The sequence below is a fragment of the Tetranychus urticae genome, chromosome 2 (assembly GCF_039701765.1).
Source record: "Tetranychus urticae isolate SD_2017Ah chromosome 2, NJAU_TeUrti_SD_1.0, whole genome shotgun sequence".
Taxonomy (NCBI): domain Eukaryota; kingdom Metazoa; phylum Arthropoda; class Arachnida; order Trombidiformes; family Tetranychidae; genus Tetranychus; species Tetranychus urticae.
This window is the reverse complement of record NC_142959.1, coordinates 963,899-978,697: the sequence shown is the minus strand read 5'-3', so window position 1 is coordinate 978,697 and position 14,799 is coordinate 963,899. Positions and strand designations below refer to the sequence as shown.

At 32.3% G+C, this 14,799-nt stretch overlaps 3 protein-coding genes across 4 annotated transcripts; 2 read left to right on the top strand and 1 right to left on the bottom strand.

Annotated features, from left to right (window-relative positions):
- Positions 1–117: 117 nt before the first annotated feature.
- LOC107368855 (uncharacterized) lies at positions 118–2,205 on the bottom strand. The gene is made up of 3 exons (XM_015936745.3): positions 2,009–2,205; positions 640–1,929; positions 118–539 (listed from the first exon to the last, which is right to left on the bottom strand). The coding sequence occupies exons 1-3, from the start codon at positions 2,057–2,059 to the stop codon at positions 309–311; spliced, it is 1,572 nt and encodes a 523-aa protein (XP_015792231.2). The 5' UTR covers positions 2,060–2,205; the 3' UTR covers positions 118–308.
- Positions 2,206–2,654: 449 nt separating this feature from the next.
- On the top strand, positions 2,655–4,324 carry LOC107368722 (uncharacterized). The gene is made up of 5 exons (XM_015936595.3): positions 2,655–2,777; positions 2,854–2,909; positions 2,979–3,078; positions 3,141–3,313; positions 3,376–4,324. The coding sequence occupies exons 1-5, from the start codon at positions 2,727–2,729 to the stop codon at positions 4,274–4,276; spliced, it is 1,281 nt and encodes a 426-aa protein (XP_015792081.1). The 5' UTR covers positions 2,655–2,726; the 3' UTR covers positions 4,277–4,324.
- Positions 4,325–4,496: 172 nt separating this feature from the next.
- LOC107368721 (protein zer-1 homolog) lies at positions 4,497–13,207 on the top strand. Of its 2 annotated transcripts, XM_015936594.3 has the most exons (17): positions 4,497–4,692; positions 5,015–5,165; positions 5,411–6,253; positions 7,487–7,749; positions 7,981–8,117; positions 8,234–8,460; positions 9,480–9,634; positions 9,722–9,776; positions 9,881–9,934; positions 10,161–10,239; positions 10,303–10,473; positions 10,565–10,654; positions 10,730–10,897; positions 10,985–11,108; positions 11,185–11,285; positions 11,550–11,676; positions 11,760–13,207. In XM_015936594.3, exons 1-17 carry the CDS (start codon positions 4,688–4,690, stop codon positions 11,836–11,838), a joined length of 2,829 nt encoding a protein of 942 aa, XP_015792080.1. In that variant the 5' UTR covers positions 4,497–4,687; the 3' UTR covers positions 11,839–13,207. The 2 variants fall into 2 exon arrangements, with proteins under 2 accessions (XP_015792080.1, XP_015792079.1); XM_015936593.3 differs by lacking the exon at positions 4,497–4,692 and having other exon boundaries at positions 4,875–5,165.
- The last annotated feature ends 1,592 nt before the right edge of the window (positions 13,208–14,799 follow it).

The following is a 14,799-nucleotide window of genomic DNA, read 5'->3' as shown; positions in this document are numbered from 1 at the left end:
TTAGTGGTGACTTTACGCCCTTTGAATTGATTTCGTTATACAGTTCTTTTTTTTCTTGATCATGTCAAGAACTTTAGTTGTGATCAGAAAAAAAAATCAAATAATAAAGTCATGTAATTATTGCAAAGCTATCTACAATTACTCATTGTTTTTTTTATTTTTTGAGTTAGTTAAATCAATTCCTTTAACATCATTCTACCTCTTACAATTATTACATTTTATCTTAGATTTTCGAGTTTTAGAATTGCTAGTAAGACAAGAAAAATGAATGCTGCAAATTTTGATAATTAATTGATGATATGTTGGATTTAATTTCTACTGTAAAGTTCGAATAAAGTTTTACATTTTTGTGGTCCAGACTTGATTCTTTTAAACTCCATTCGATCCTTATTAAATGGGTTTCTTCTTTTAGTTGATAAAATGGTATTCAGTTGTTTATCTCTCACCAAATAAGAGGTGATTAAACCTGTTGGTTTATTAAAAGATTGAACATTTGAAGTCGCTAATATTGGCTGAGGTTTCTGAGTTGACTCTTGAATCTGAAAAATAATAAAATTCGAAAAATAATTAGTCAATGCGTGAAACAATAATGAAAAATAAACTTCTCAGAAAACGCATTTAGTTGCGTTGCATACTTACATTATTTTCAGTAGAGGTGGAAGGTAATGAAATATTGTTCAATTTGAAAACTGGTCTATCACCATCATTGTCATCATCGTCATCATCTGACATGTCGGTTGAAGAGTCGGAATATCTTGCATTGTCTAGCCATACAGGATTTGCAGTACCCCACCTGAACTTTTTCACACGTCTTTGATCAGAGTGCAAATCACCGTCTTCCAAGTATCTCTCTTGGAGTTGTAAAAGCATTCTCTTATCTTCATTTAAAAGCTCTTTGTGATAAATTTTTTGAATTTCTTTACGCGCTTTTTCGCTATCGACTTTCTCTGCTCCTTCATCGTCAATGAGTTCATCTATGTCGTCATCTGGATCTTCATCATCAGAGCTATCAGTCCCTGACACGTCAGCTTCGTTGAATATAAAATCAGTTGTTTTCACATTTTCTTCTTCATCATTTTGATTTTCTTTGTCCTCGTCTTCATTTTCCTCATCATTTTCTTCATCATCCTTCTCTACTTCGGCTTCATCATCAATTGGCGCGTCATCATCATCATCTGATTCATTATCAGGATCGTCTTCTATCTCTCCATCGTACCCTTCTTCTTGGTCGGATATGGTATGTGTTTCATTTTTACCGGGTATTGCAATTTTTTCTACCACAACAGCAACTGGAGTAACTTGAATAACTGGCGAGTCTTTTTCTTCTTCTGGTGAGTCTTTTACTTTTTCTGGAATGTCCTTTACCTCTTCTGGTGAGCCTTTTTCTTCTGAATCACTTTCCTCTCCTTCGGTTGGCAAATCTTCAAAGTCGACAGAAGCTTCATCTGCATCGTCATCATCGATCTTAGGGCGCCTTTTTTTATTAACAACCATATCATCAACATCTTCTTTTTCTTCTGTTTGGTCGGCATCATCTAAATCCTCTAAATCATCTAAATCATTTAAATCGTCTTGTTCAGGCTCTTGTTCTGCTGTTTCTTCATCTGAAGTATCAGAGATCTCTAGATCCTCTTCTAAATCAACCAATTCTTCTTCATCATAAATTTCTTGCGAATATTTCAACTTTCTAGCATCTTCATCAGCCCATCTCTTCTTTTTATCCTCGTACATTTTGTTTAGAAGGGATGCCTTGAAACTGAAAAAATTGCTAGTACTGCGTGATGATTGAGGACTTGTTTTTTGGCGGCGAATCTGTGACATGGTGTCACTTATATCCAATCTAATATTTTGACCCTTATACCGAGCCAAACTTCTTGGTGGAGGAGCATTTTTGAGGGCTTCTAAGTACACACTTCTTGGTACTGAAAACTGGAGTGGAAATAGTCATGAATTAGAATAACAAAAATAGTGGAGAAGTTAGAGTAAAATAAAAACAAATATTGCCTACCTTCTTTTTGAAAACTATCTCTTTTGGTTCATCCACATCAACACAAGCCATTTTGGATTAAAAGAATGGAACACAAATAAGGAAGATCACAAGTTAAAATTTGCAAATATCAAATAATAAATAAATAAAATCGAGGATGAATTAATAAATGATAAGACGACTAATTTTCATGAAAACCATTTGCTTGACATTAAATGGCGCCAACTTAAATGATAAACATAATGTTTGTAAGTAACCAGGGTTACTTTTTGTTGAAAATGCTCTGCAACTTCCATCTGTTGACAGAAAATTGTGACTTTTCAAGATTTTAAAAACATTGTACAGAGATTAGCAAAATAAAAACAAAGGATTAGGGCTTAGTTTATTGTCAAAAGTGTAAGCTTAATGTCTCTATTCATTAATTATTTTTTTATAATCAGTTCCAAATAGTCAAGGAAAGCGAACCAGAAAGAGAGAAAGAAAGAGAACGATGTTTTCTACCATAGATGGCAGTTTGCAAACATTTAATTGGCCTTAATAATTGTTAGAGGAGAGTCTTCACTCAATGCTTGTTGAAAGTTGCGCTCACCTAAGTTATTTTGTGTTTGGCGGCAAACTTCACTTGAGTAAAGTAGCAAATATAGTGTCATATATTCATTTGTTTCATTTCCACAGATGAGCTAATTGTTGGCCAGACAATACAGTTCGATTTTAATTGTTATTATTTATATTCATCAAAATGACTTATTCCGATAAGTTGAAAGAACTTGTTCATTCAAATAAAAAATGTGTAAGTGTTTATTTCCTATCATGTTTCTTGTCTTTGTATTCCGTTCCTTTTCTCATCCATTGTAACCTTTTTTCAGATATCAGTTCGTGATGTTGTTCAACAATTTAATGTTCATGTCTCTCAGGCTCGAAGGTAATGTCTTTAAATCAGTTTCTTTTACATCGTATCATTCATATTATTTTTTTTCTTCATCACGATTAGGATTCTGGAGGACTTCCTAACTGAGAATAATGGAGACAAAAAATTAAGTAGTGTTTATGTTGTCTCCGGAACTTCAAAGGACTCATGCGATTCTTACAAGGTAAATATGGTTTTTAATGATCTGAACTGTAAATTTTAATCCTCTAATTATTTTCTCAACAGAGTTTTAAACTTGCTTATGCTGAAGCTGATGAATTGGAAGAAATAAAAAAGGAATTCGCTACGGTCGATAGTTGTACACTTTTCTCAGTAGCCGAAAAAGATGTTGAACCTTTTGTTGAAGATGCTGATCAAGCTCCTATTTTAGATATGGCTGATGTCTCCAAATATCAAAAGTATGTGAGTTTCATTAATGTATTCAGAGCGTTTTTACTCATCTCATTTTTTTAACTTTTAGGTTAACTTACATTCTAAATGACGATATAAAGCTCCGTGAGGATAGAGTAGAGAAGATCAAATTGATTTTGGGATTGCTAAAAATTGATGAAGAACCAAAAGTAAAAGAAATAAAGAAAGAAAATGTCAATGAAGTTGTGAAGCCTAAAAAAGAAACCAATGGATTTAATAAGAAGTCTACTAATAGCAAGAATAGAAATAATAAAAAGCAAACCAAGCTTACAGGGTTTGATTCAAAAGCAGTTAAAAAGGAAAAGCCAGAGCCGGTGCCGGAGCCCATGCCAGACCCATTCAGTGAAGAGGAAGAAGAAGAAGAAGAAAAAGAAAAAGAAGATGACACCATAGCTATCGTTGAACGTACACCTAGCCCTCCACCAAGTCCTCCGAAAGTCAAAATTGAGCCAATGGAGGAAGAACCTGTACAAAAAGTATCCAAAAGTAAAAAACGTAAACGTGTTAGAGTTTTTGACTCCGATGAAGAGGACGAAGAAGCTCTCGCCCTTAAAATTTTAGCTGATGATAGTCCTGCCGAAGAGGAAAAACCAGTAAAAAAGTCTAAAAAAAGCTCCAAACCATCACAACCCATGGAAACTAAAACAGTATCCGAAGAGTTCACCGATGAAGATGGCTACACTCAAGTTAAGCTTGTCAAGAAACTTGTTCCTGTTAAAAATGACGATGACGAAGAAAATGTGAATGCAAACAAATCCACAAAAGTTAAATCTGAAAAATCTGAAAAATCTGAAAAATCGGAGAAATCTGTTGATAGGAAGAAAAAAGCTGAAATGGACACCGAAGATGAGGAATCCAAGCCTAAACCTAAAAAATTGTCCAAAGCAGCTGCAGCCAAGAAAGGTCAAGTTTCAATTACTAATTTTTTTAAACCAACCGCTAAAGATTAACTTCATCGCCTGTAATCAATTATAAATAATAAAGCTATTGCATCATTATGTGATTTTATTGTTAACTGTTTGTCATGTTACATGGAAGCTTTCAAATTGATACAATTTCATTCATTTAAAACGCAATTCCGCAAACAATGATGTAGTTAGTTAAGTAACCACATGATGGCGCATGAAACTGTTGTTTTTGTATGCTTGAAGCTTCTATTACAGAGTCTGTAGAAGCTTGAAGCTTGAACATATTTTATTTCTTTATTAATGGTTTAATTTTGTGATCGACTTTATTTTCTCCTCAAAGTGTAAATTATATAAAAAAATAATTAATTTGACTTATATTTTAGCTAATCATCATTATATCTGATACAATTGTGATCAGTTCATAACTCAACATTGTACTAATTCATCTCTATTATGATGTAAGCGTAAGCCTTTTAACATTTATTTACGACCCTCTTTCTCTTTTCTCTCAGCTATATATACAAAACATCAGTTGACTCAATTTTCTCTTCTCATCTTTTTTTATTCTCCTCCTTCTTTCTCTCACTCTCTTTTCATTATCTAAAATGTTTTCCTCGATTCTGATGATTTCTTCAATGATTATTCAACTTGTTGATTGATTCTGGATCTTCGTTATCAACTAAACTAATATTTATTCCTGTATCTATTTTCAACTCTAAACTTGTTTCCTTTCCTACACTCACCTATTCTTCATTATCTTCAATCTTTTATGGTGTTTAGACTTCGGAGACCAATGTCAGGCCAGTTATTCGGACACACCAACAATGTACCAGAGTCATTATGGATGATTTGCCTCAAACACATAGTCTCTAATGATATTCCCTTTAAAAACGTTTGCCTTCCTCAAGAGATCTGTAACAACCTCCTTGAAGTAAGTATTATTTGTTTTTTTCAAAACAAGGTTTCGTAGGAAAATCTAAAATTTTTCCAGTTTTTCAGTGAAACCGGGATCATAAATAATCCCTTGCCGTGACATTGAGACCCAATTCAGGCGATTTTTGAATATGCACTCCTTTGTTCGCTTATTTTCCTTTTAACCTTATCTCTACTCATATGATTTTTTATCATACTATAACTATATTTATCATTTGTATTTCATTTTTTTTATTTAACCAGGCTTTCCGTCACCAAAATGCCAACACGGTTGACACGGAGCGTGTTAGCAGATTTATATCTCAATTCAAGGCTGAAACCTCACCTATTAGTGAAGCCCGTTTGGCTGATCTTCCGATCACCGATCAAGATTTATACTACATTTTATCGGAGCATACAAATACCCTAAAGTATTTGGATATTGACAATTGTCGAGAATTGTCTGACTCGGCTCTACTCTATATTCGATATCTTCCTACCCGAATAAACTCTAATAATTTGGACAAATTAGTAGTCACCGTCCGTGTGTTTGAACAAAGGAATAAAGATACTCATAACATCTTACTTGATAAAAGATATGAAAAAGGAGTGATAACATCTAACCTTGGTATGTGCGAAGCAACCTATGTTGGAGTTAAGAACAATTTCATCACCATTTTTGATGAAATGGGTGTGTTTGAATATGGATTTGACACTCTACGACGTAAACTTTCAAAAATGGCTGATGGTCGATCATTGATCAGAAAATATGCAACGACATCAACCACAACATCAACCCTACCAAATGGTAATTTATTCTCATCGTCATCACCATCATCTTTCGAAAAATCTGACCTGATGGAATGCCTGGTTAGACCTCTAGGTAAATCAGCTACTGAACCTCTCGTCTCAGGCTATGATAGTCCCGTCTTCGAAGACTCAGATATAATTAGAGATCATGTCAGAAGCGACAAAGATGGACAGGACATTGTTCGTTACCTTGACTACAAAGCCTGGTGTAAATCTCCATTAGAAACCTTAATCATTGGTAAATGTAATCAAATATTTCCAGACTCGGAACCTGACCTTGTCACCATCGCCGAGAAGGTAAACATATGCTTTTTATTTCACCTCTAATAAGAACATTTTTTTCTAGATTTTTCCTACTGTTGTGTACTCAGGGAAAATATACTATTGCAGCTAATCTTTTCGTTCCTAATTAATTGCATCCTTAGCCATTTCTCAGTGTATCGAGAGAATATACGTAGGAGTTTGCTATTACATCCCATGTAAATTATTTTCTAAATTCTTTGTGAGCTCATCTTTGCTAGATTCAGTAATTGTCATAGTTAGAAGAACCAGATTGGTGAAATTCTTTATTTTAAGACCTTGACCTAGTGTCTTCATTTTAACCCAAAGAAAAACATTTCCTCTTTTTGTCTCAACTAAATTCAAGTTAGAGACAATTATCAGTCGAAATAATTAATGCTTATTTACATCTCATTAACTATTTAGTTTAAATAATAGTATAAAGTTTGACACTCTAGACAGTGATTGATACTGATTGAAACCTTTTTTTGATATAAATGTTATAAATAATTTTTACTTTCAGTTCACTTTTTCTGTTCTTTATATTTTTAATGTTGATTTATAATGAACACTCAGTCATTCTCTATCAATTCATTATTTTACTTTGTCATTATCAAACGGGCCGTTTTATAGCATAAAAAATTAAACAATTTGTATCTTATATTTATTGATGTTTTACGAATCAGATGGTTACTATTCAACCTTGAATCCCTCAGATGAATTACCGTTATAAGCATATTTTTTATACTCTCAATGAAATAAACTAAAATATATATATTTAGTACTTCGAAGCTATAAAAGTAGGTAAATCTATGTGCTCAAGATTGATATACTCCCATGTTTTGTGTGTCTCGCATTATTGATTTTCATTCGGTCAAGGTCTCAAATGCTCACCTCAATCTACAGCACATTCTCTTGACTCTCACTCCTTTCCTATGTTTCATTCCATTCATTTGATTTTCCTTACCTTTGCAAATTCCAACATTATCAAGGTCGTAATGATCATCACCATGGCTGCAGTTCTTGGTTTAGGGTTTCTATCGATCGTAGCTCTATATTAATGCTGCAAGTTCTAGGTCATGATATATATTTGTGTTCCTAGTAAATTTTAGCCTTGACCCAACAGTTTCTCAATCATGTTTATAGTAAACAATTGTTGTTCAGTAAAGTTTTACTTTTTCCTTTATTGGGCTTTCCATGCAATCTCATTAAAATGCTTTTTCTGTCTCTCACCCTTAATCCTTCCAATAGAAACAACATCTCCTCAATCCTTATCTTCCTTTGCAAACCTTGGTAATACATGAAGTAAATCCATCTGGAAATCAACGCTACCTGGATACTCTGATAACCCCTATGATGAACGAAACTTTAACTTACCTGGATTTAAGCAATTGTAACTCAATTGGGGATGGACAAGCTTTCACCTCATTAAAAAATCTTAAAGTTTTGATTCTGTATAACTGTCCTCTCTCACCGGCTGCTCTCAGGAAAATTGCTCAGCTTAAAACTTTAAGGTCAGTTTTGAATGCACTATTTCAATCCGAAAAAAAAGTTAACTTACCGTTAAGATTGAGGCAAGGTTATAAATTGAGTCAGGATTACACTTGTCATCATAATCTTGCAATCTTATCTCGAGTTTACTTTTATGAAAAAAGATCGTTTATTTATTTATAATACAAAACTGATCAAAAGCATTGCTATCAATTTCTATATTATCTCTCATAAATTATGTTTTCTTTATCTAGATCGTTAGATATCTCATCTTCTAATGAACGCCATGGACATTGTTTCAAATCTCCAGACGCACAACTAGCTGAACTGGTTACAGCATTACCTAATCTCACCCATCTTGATATATCTGGCACTAATTTAGCTGGCGAGCGTAAGTATAGTTATAAACACCAACAACTGTTTTTATCCCAAAACACCCTTAGCAACATTTATCTCCATTCAAATCATATTCAATTTATTTATATTTATTTTCTTTCGTTGATGCAGGAGCTGATACCATAATTGGACTTAGTAGTCGATATGATAGGCCGTTCGAATTTTTAGGACTTTACAATACTCAATGTGATGCATCCTTTAGAGCCAGGATACCTGCCGTTAAAGTTGCTGGTGAATCAACAGAAGATCAAATTCTAACTGCTTGTGAAGTCTATATGGACAGAATCGAACCATTAAGAAAAGCGTTGAATGATCTTTTCCATTGTTTCCGAATAGAGGTAAGGAAAGTCGACAAAACAGCAGCAAACAACACCTTCATGGTTCAAAAATTGAACATTTCACTCTTAAAACAAGGCACAGTATTTCTCTTGACTTTTCCTTATTTCGCTTCTCATTTGCTCTCCTCTTTCAACGTCAAAGATAAACAAGGAAGTTATTAAATTACTCCTTAGATTATGTCACAAAAACTGTTATGTAAACGCGAGAAGTCATTTTTATCTTTTACTTTTCCTAACAAATGATGAAAATGGTCAAATTATTTTATTCGTAGTTTCATCAATCTTTAGTGATTCGTCAGGAATGTCAGCTTTAACCTCAAACAAATATTTTCAATTCTTTTAAACAACAGCTTAACACACTTTCATCACTTTCTCAACTTTTTCTTCCTGTTTATTTTTCGGTAACTTTGAGTTGTAAATGTTGGAAAGTTTCCTAATTCCAAGTATATATCCCATGTATATGGATTACAAAAAGAAACCCTTTCTATACTTTTTCAGTTACTTTACTCTTTTTCCTTATCTTTTTCAATCTCCTCATCATGTGTAGCATCTTTTTTTGGTTGAAAAATTTTTTAATCTTATTCTTTATGTGCACAATATGTGTCTTGTTTACAGTCGATCTTTTGTTTCAGGAAAATATTTGTTTAAATATTGTTGATTGATCAAGTCTCCTTCATCATTTCAGCCTGCACAAATATATGGGTGTCTTTATATTTTGAGGAGAGCTTGTTTATAAGCTATTTATAACTTATAAGATCGTAAAAATTAATGATTAACACAAAAAAACACACATGCATTTTTAATTTATCAAGATGCAAATATTCATAAAGCTGCTTTTGATGATCAAGTTAACTTTCATTTCTGTTGTTGAGACAGCCTTGGGTGCAAATAAATATCTAATGAATTGAAAGAGTGAATTGATTGTTATCATAAGATATTGTGCCTTGTTAACAATTTTAAATGTTTTATCCAATTCATCATATGATTAACTTATTTTTTTCTTGCTTATTTTCATACAGAGTGAATTCCATGCTATCAACAGGTCATTGAATGTTGTTTTAACGGCAATGGCAAGGCATTTAAATGAAAAGCAAATACAAATCGCTGCATCAGCCTCCCTGTTTTATATTGTTAAGTCAGATGAAGCTAAAAATTATAGCCCTCAAGTTAAAAGGTAATTTAACACGATTATTGTGTAGCTGCTGTTTTTCAAACAATGACAATTAATTACTGTTTTTTTCCTGTTTCTGTTTTTTTGTAGGCCAATTGTAACTAGATTATTAGATGCAATGCAACGTTACAAACATGATAATGTGGTATGTTTTCCATTTTTTTGCTCCATAATTTTATCTCAATTTAATGTAATTTAATCTTATCATTCTAATCCTTTTTTATTTTTCAATTTCTTTCAACCCTGTAGATGCTCAGAAATGGAAGCCTCACTTTAATTCATTTTAAGTTACCTCAAGATGTTGTAAGTTTTCAAAACTTTCTCATGAAGATAACTGACCTTGAAGTAGTCGCACGATTTCCCTTCAATACCAATACAATGGATAATAAAATTACTTATTCATTGATGACCATTTAAAGGGAAAGCGTACTGTGCTTGAATCTATGATTGCATACTATTTCATCATATGATGATTTAGGTGGTTTCTCATTACAAATTAATGCTTACAAATTTTTCTTCTTTGTCACAGTTATTCGAGTACACACGCATGGTAGAAATTTTACTTTTAATTGTTATGAACGATGACGATGATTTTATCCAGAGATTAGGTATATATTGACATTTTTAGAATCATTATTTTGTATGCTAATCATTTATCTTTATTACATTAGGAATCTATCTTTTAAATTCTTTGGCTTGTCATGTGGATGGGGAACAGAAGACACTGGTTGGCGATCTAGGGGCAATTGATAAGTTAATTACTTTAATCGAAGCTCGATTAAGTCGTCGTGTCTGTGATGAAGTAATGGAGATTGCCTGGAGTACAATGTGGAACGTGACAGGTACTTTGTCTTACTGATTTTTTATTGAAATCAGACTTTAATGATTGGAAAAACTGAATTTCTAACTTTTTTGTTTTCATTCTATCCAAAGATGAGAATCCAATTAATTGCCAACGATTTTTGGATAATCATGGAATGGACCTTTTTGTGAAATGTATGAGTACTTTTCCAGAACCACCAGGTAAGAGCTACAAAATCTCATTCAATAAACAAGAATAATAACCTCATTTTTTTCTGTTTTGTTTATTTTATTTAGAATTACTTCGTAACATGATGGGTCTTCTAGGAAATGTTGCTGAATGTGAAGATCTCCGACCCCGATTAATGAGGCCCGAGTACATTGTAAGATTCAGTGAACTTCTATGGAGTGAAAGTGATGGTATTGAGGTCAGCTACAATGCTGCTGGAATACTTTCTCATATTGGTAAGAATATTTCTAAAATAATAGCCAATATATGTAGCCATATATGTATTATAAATTATATTCAATATTATTTTTCCTTTATTATAGTTTCGGATGGGCCTGAGGTATGGAATCAATTTCTTGGCTCTGTCGATCGTGATAATGTTTTATTTAGAATGAAAACTGCCATTGGCCGTTGGACAATCAATTCTAAACGAAATATCAATTACAGGTTAGTTTTTAGCTGATATTTAAATATTTATTTTCTATCAGTCTTACTAATTTTTTTATTCTAAATTTATTTTCAGATCTTTCGAACCTATTTTACGTTTATTAAAATCTAAAAACCCGGTTTATGAAGCGCAATACTGGGCTGTTTGGGCCTTAGCTAATCTTACAAGGGTATATTGTAAGTATCAATTTTGATTTACATCAACCATGAAAATAAACTCCTTGATTTCGGTATCCTGTTCTTTTATGTTAAATTAGATTTGACACTATTTAATTTAAATGCATGCAAATTAACAATAGCTGGATACTGACAATTGATAGTAAGTCATGTGTTAGCTATTTCATTCAAAATTTGTTTCCATTTTCATGGCTGTGTTTTTCTGGTTAAAGTTTCATTTATAATATATCTCGTCATTCAATCCTCTTTTAATCTTCATTTCAGGTTCTAAATATTGTCAATTACTGATTGATGATGGAGGCGTTGAGACATTACGGGGTTTACTGAACGATACTCAAATGCCATTCCATGTCAAACAATTGGTTGATCTTACCCTTTATCAAGTAGACAAGTAAGTATCATTATTCATTTTGACATTTTCTTGTTTCTTATTATTTCTTTGTTATTTATTAATCTTTTTCTCATCTATTGTAGATGGAAAGTGTTTGGTCATCTTGATGGTTTAGAAGAAAGCTCGGAAATTGAAATTGGAGGAACGGTTAATTTTTTCTGATTTCATGGTCGACAAAATGTTAAAAGAAAGCTCTAATCTTTATAAATAGATGTTTCATAGTAAAAGATAAAATGAGAATGGGAACAAGCATGTGGTGAAAAGCTTACCCGAAGTGCATTTCTCATGTGATTTTGTGATTTTTTTCAAAATCAACTCTACTAAACCATTATCCTCGTTCCTATCTTAACTCAAACTTTCCTGATGCCCTGCAAATTAAATTACTTGGTTTCAATATCTCCATCTTAGATTTTTTGTGAAACCAAAAACTTTCCCTTTCCCTTTATCTTTCTCTCATCTATTCATTGTGCAAAATAGACTAAAATTTAACTCTCTATTTACCCATACAAATATATATATAAATATTATATATAAAAATTCCACACAAACAAAGTTAGTTGTATATTGTGGGATGCATCGCCTCATGAATGTTATGATGCGTTGGATTAATGGTTTAACACATTCAATATTAGCTGATATTACAAATATAAAGATCATCTATGTTTTTGACTCTATTTTACTTTTGCTGTTGTCAAATAACTCAAGAGATGTAGAAAACTATTCACTCATTGACCAAAACCCTCATTTCCCTTCTGTGGATGGCACCAAAATCATACCTGGAAGCGCTAAATTATAAAAAATATACAATAAGCGATGAATTTTCAAAACGAAGAAGCCAACTGTAGACCTTCTACATGTCTCATTAACAATCAAACCGTCATCTCCATCATCTGGACGTTTTCCTCATTTATCTAATCAAGAAGCCGTCAAGTTTTCAAGAAAGCGAATATATATAGATACCAGAAGATTTACCTAATCTGTCTAGTGATTCAATGTCCTTTACAAAATGGAACAGCAAAAGCAAATAAAATAATCTGGTAATTTAATTTTACATTATTTTTGGAAACGTAAAAACTCAACTCCATCACCAATGTCTTGATTCAACAAGTGCGAGCAATCTTTCTGGAAGTGTGATAATAAGTAAATCTGGATTTTATTCATAGTTCATCATTTCGCATCATCATCAACTAAATCATTGACAACACTTAAACGTTTAGCCGCACACACACGCAAAAATCAAGGATCATAAACGAATATACAATCGGAACCTCTATCAAACCTTTCAATTGTAAAGTATCTATCAACTCATGTAAACATCATTGCTGGCGAGCTCTCTTTCTCCTCTTCTCTATAAATGTTATAACATTTTGATCTCAGAGTTTAAAAATATTTTTGTTCGTGCTTGTATTTTTCTCGCTTTTGTACATAAAAAATTTGCGAAGACACAAAATATAACAAGTTCAATTCGTTAGAAGCAAAATAATAATAATAATAATAATAATGTTCATTAAACAATCATCAATCATGGAAACCTTTTGAAATTTTTTCAAACATTTTTTCCCTCTAATCACAACAATTTACTAGATCATTATGATCACCCTTATAATAACACTCTTCCCAATCTGATTCGGAGTTTCGTCAATGATATAATTGTTCTAGATTAAGAATGATAATTGCAATGATAAATGTGAATAAAGGTCATAATGATTAACTGATCATTAATTCATAAAACATTACACTACCTTGAATCATATAGTAATCATAAGCAACTCACACAGACTTGAAGACTTTCATTGAAGAGCTTACAAGCCTAATATTTTTACTATTTCATGTGTAATATTTTATTCAGATAGTCATGATTTTATTACTTTAATGAATCTAATTTTATTGAAGACAAAAAACGCTGATAATCTGATGATTTTATTAAATTCAAACCACTGGTGCCAAAGAAACTCTGGCTTAAGTTAACTTCATGTCTAAAATGACTCTCTTCAGGACTAAACTGTTTTATTAATTTCTGAAAAAACTGCTTTTAATCAATAGTAATGATTAACAAAATATAAGAGTGAATTTATCTGAAACAGTGAAATATTTGAAGAAAAATAAATCTTCAAAAAACAGTAAAAAATGTAATTATTTATATTTTAACCCAAAATTAGTGTTACACTGTGAAACGTTATATTATATTTAAAAAATGAAGTTAATTAAAATCATTCCAAGCAATTATACAGCCATATGGTCGTTTAGTTGAACTATTAACCAAATCAGAATCAAGATTGTTGATACTTTTATTTGAGTTTTCAGGTTGTTCAACTGATCGAGGAGTCACAGTTTTCACTTGCCGCCTTTTCACCAGTAAATCTTTATTTATAACTTGACCATCCTTGATCACTTTACAAACCGATTTACTTTTCATCTTATCATCATCAGTTTCTCTTTCAGTCTCCTTTATCATCTCTTTGATCCTCTTTTTCTTCTCTTTATCCCGTTTCTTTGCCATCTCCTTCTTACTTTTCAATGTTTCTTTTTCCCTTTTTTTGGCTTCTTTACGCTTCTTTTCAGATTCAGTTTCACTGCAAAGTAAATAGACGAAGAAACAAATACAAAAACAATCTTGCCAATTTATCTCAGGTAATTCGGGTCTCCATTTCGACCTGGCCTTGACTCGAGGTATCGAGGACTGTGATCCAATTGATGTTGGCTTTTGTCCATGTAAGTTACTAGGTTGACTTTGCTCCAATCCTCGGTTAATCTGTACACTTTGATGATCCTCTAACTGAACCATGTTGAATAATTTGGTGATAGTTAAACATGAGCAAACTAATTGAAATAATCAATCAAACACAACTAAACAATCAAGTATGAAGAGTAGCACAAGAAACAATATCGATTAATATGGTCCAGTCAATGATAAATTTTTTGGAAGCTTTGGAAAGCTTGAAGGTTAAACTCGTTGTTTGTTTCGTAGACTAATTTTGTTTCACTGGTTAACTGATATTTTTGTGTTTTTTACATTTCAAACTCAACCAAATGACAAATATAATTCAGTTAGCTTTCTGTCTCATTAGTAAGAGGCATCACTAATTGTTCACTGATTGTGATCAATGTTGATCAAACGCTACG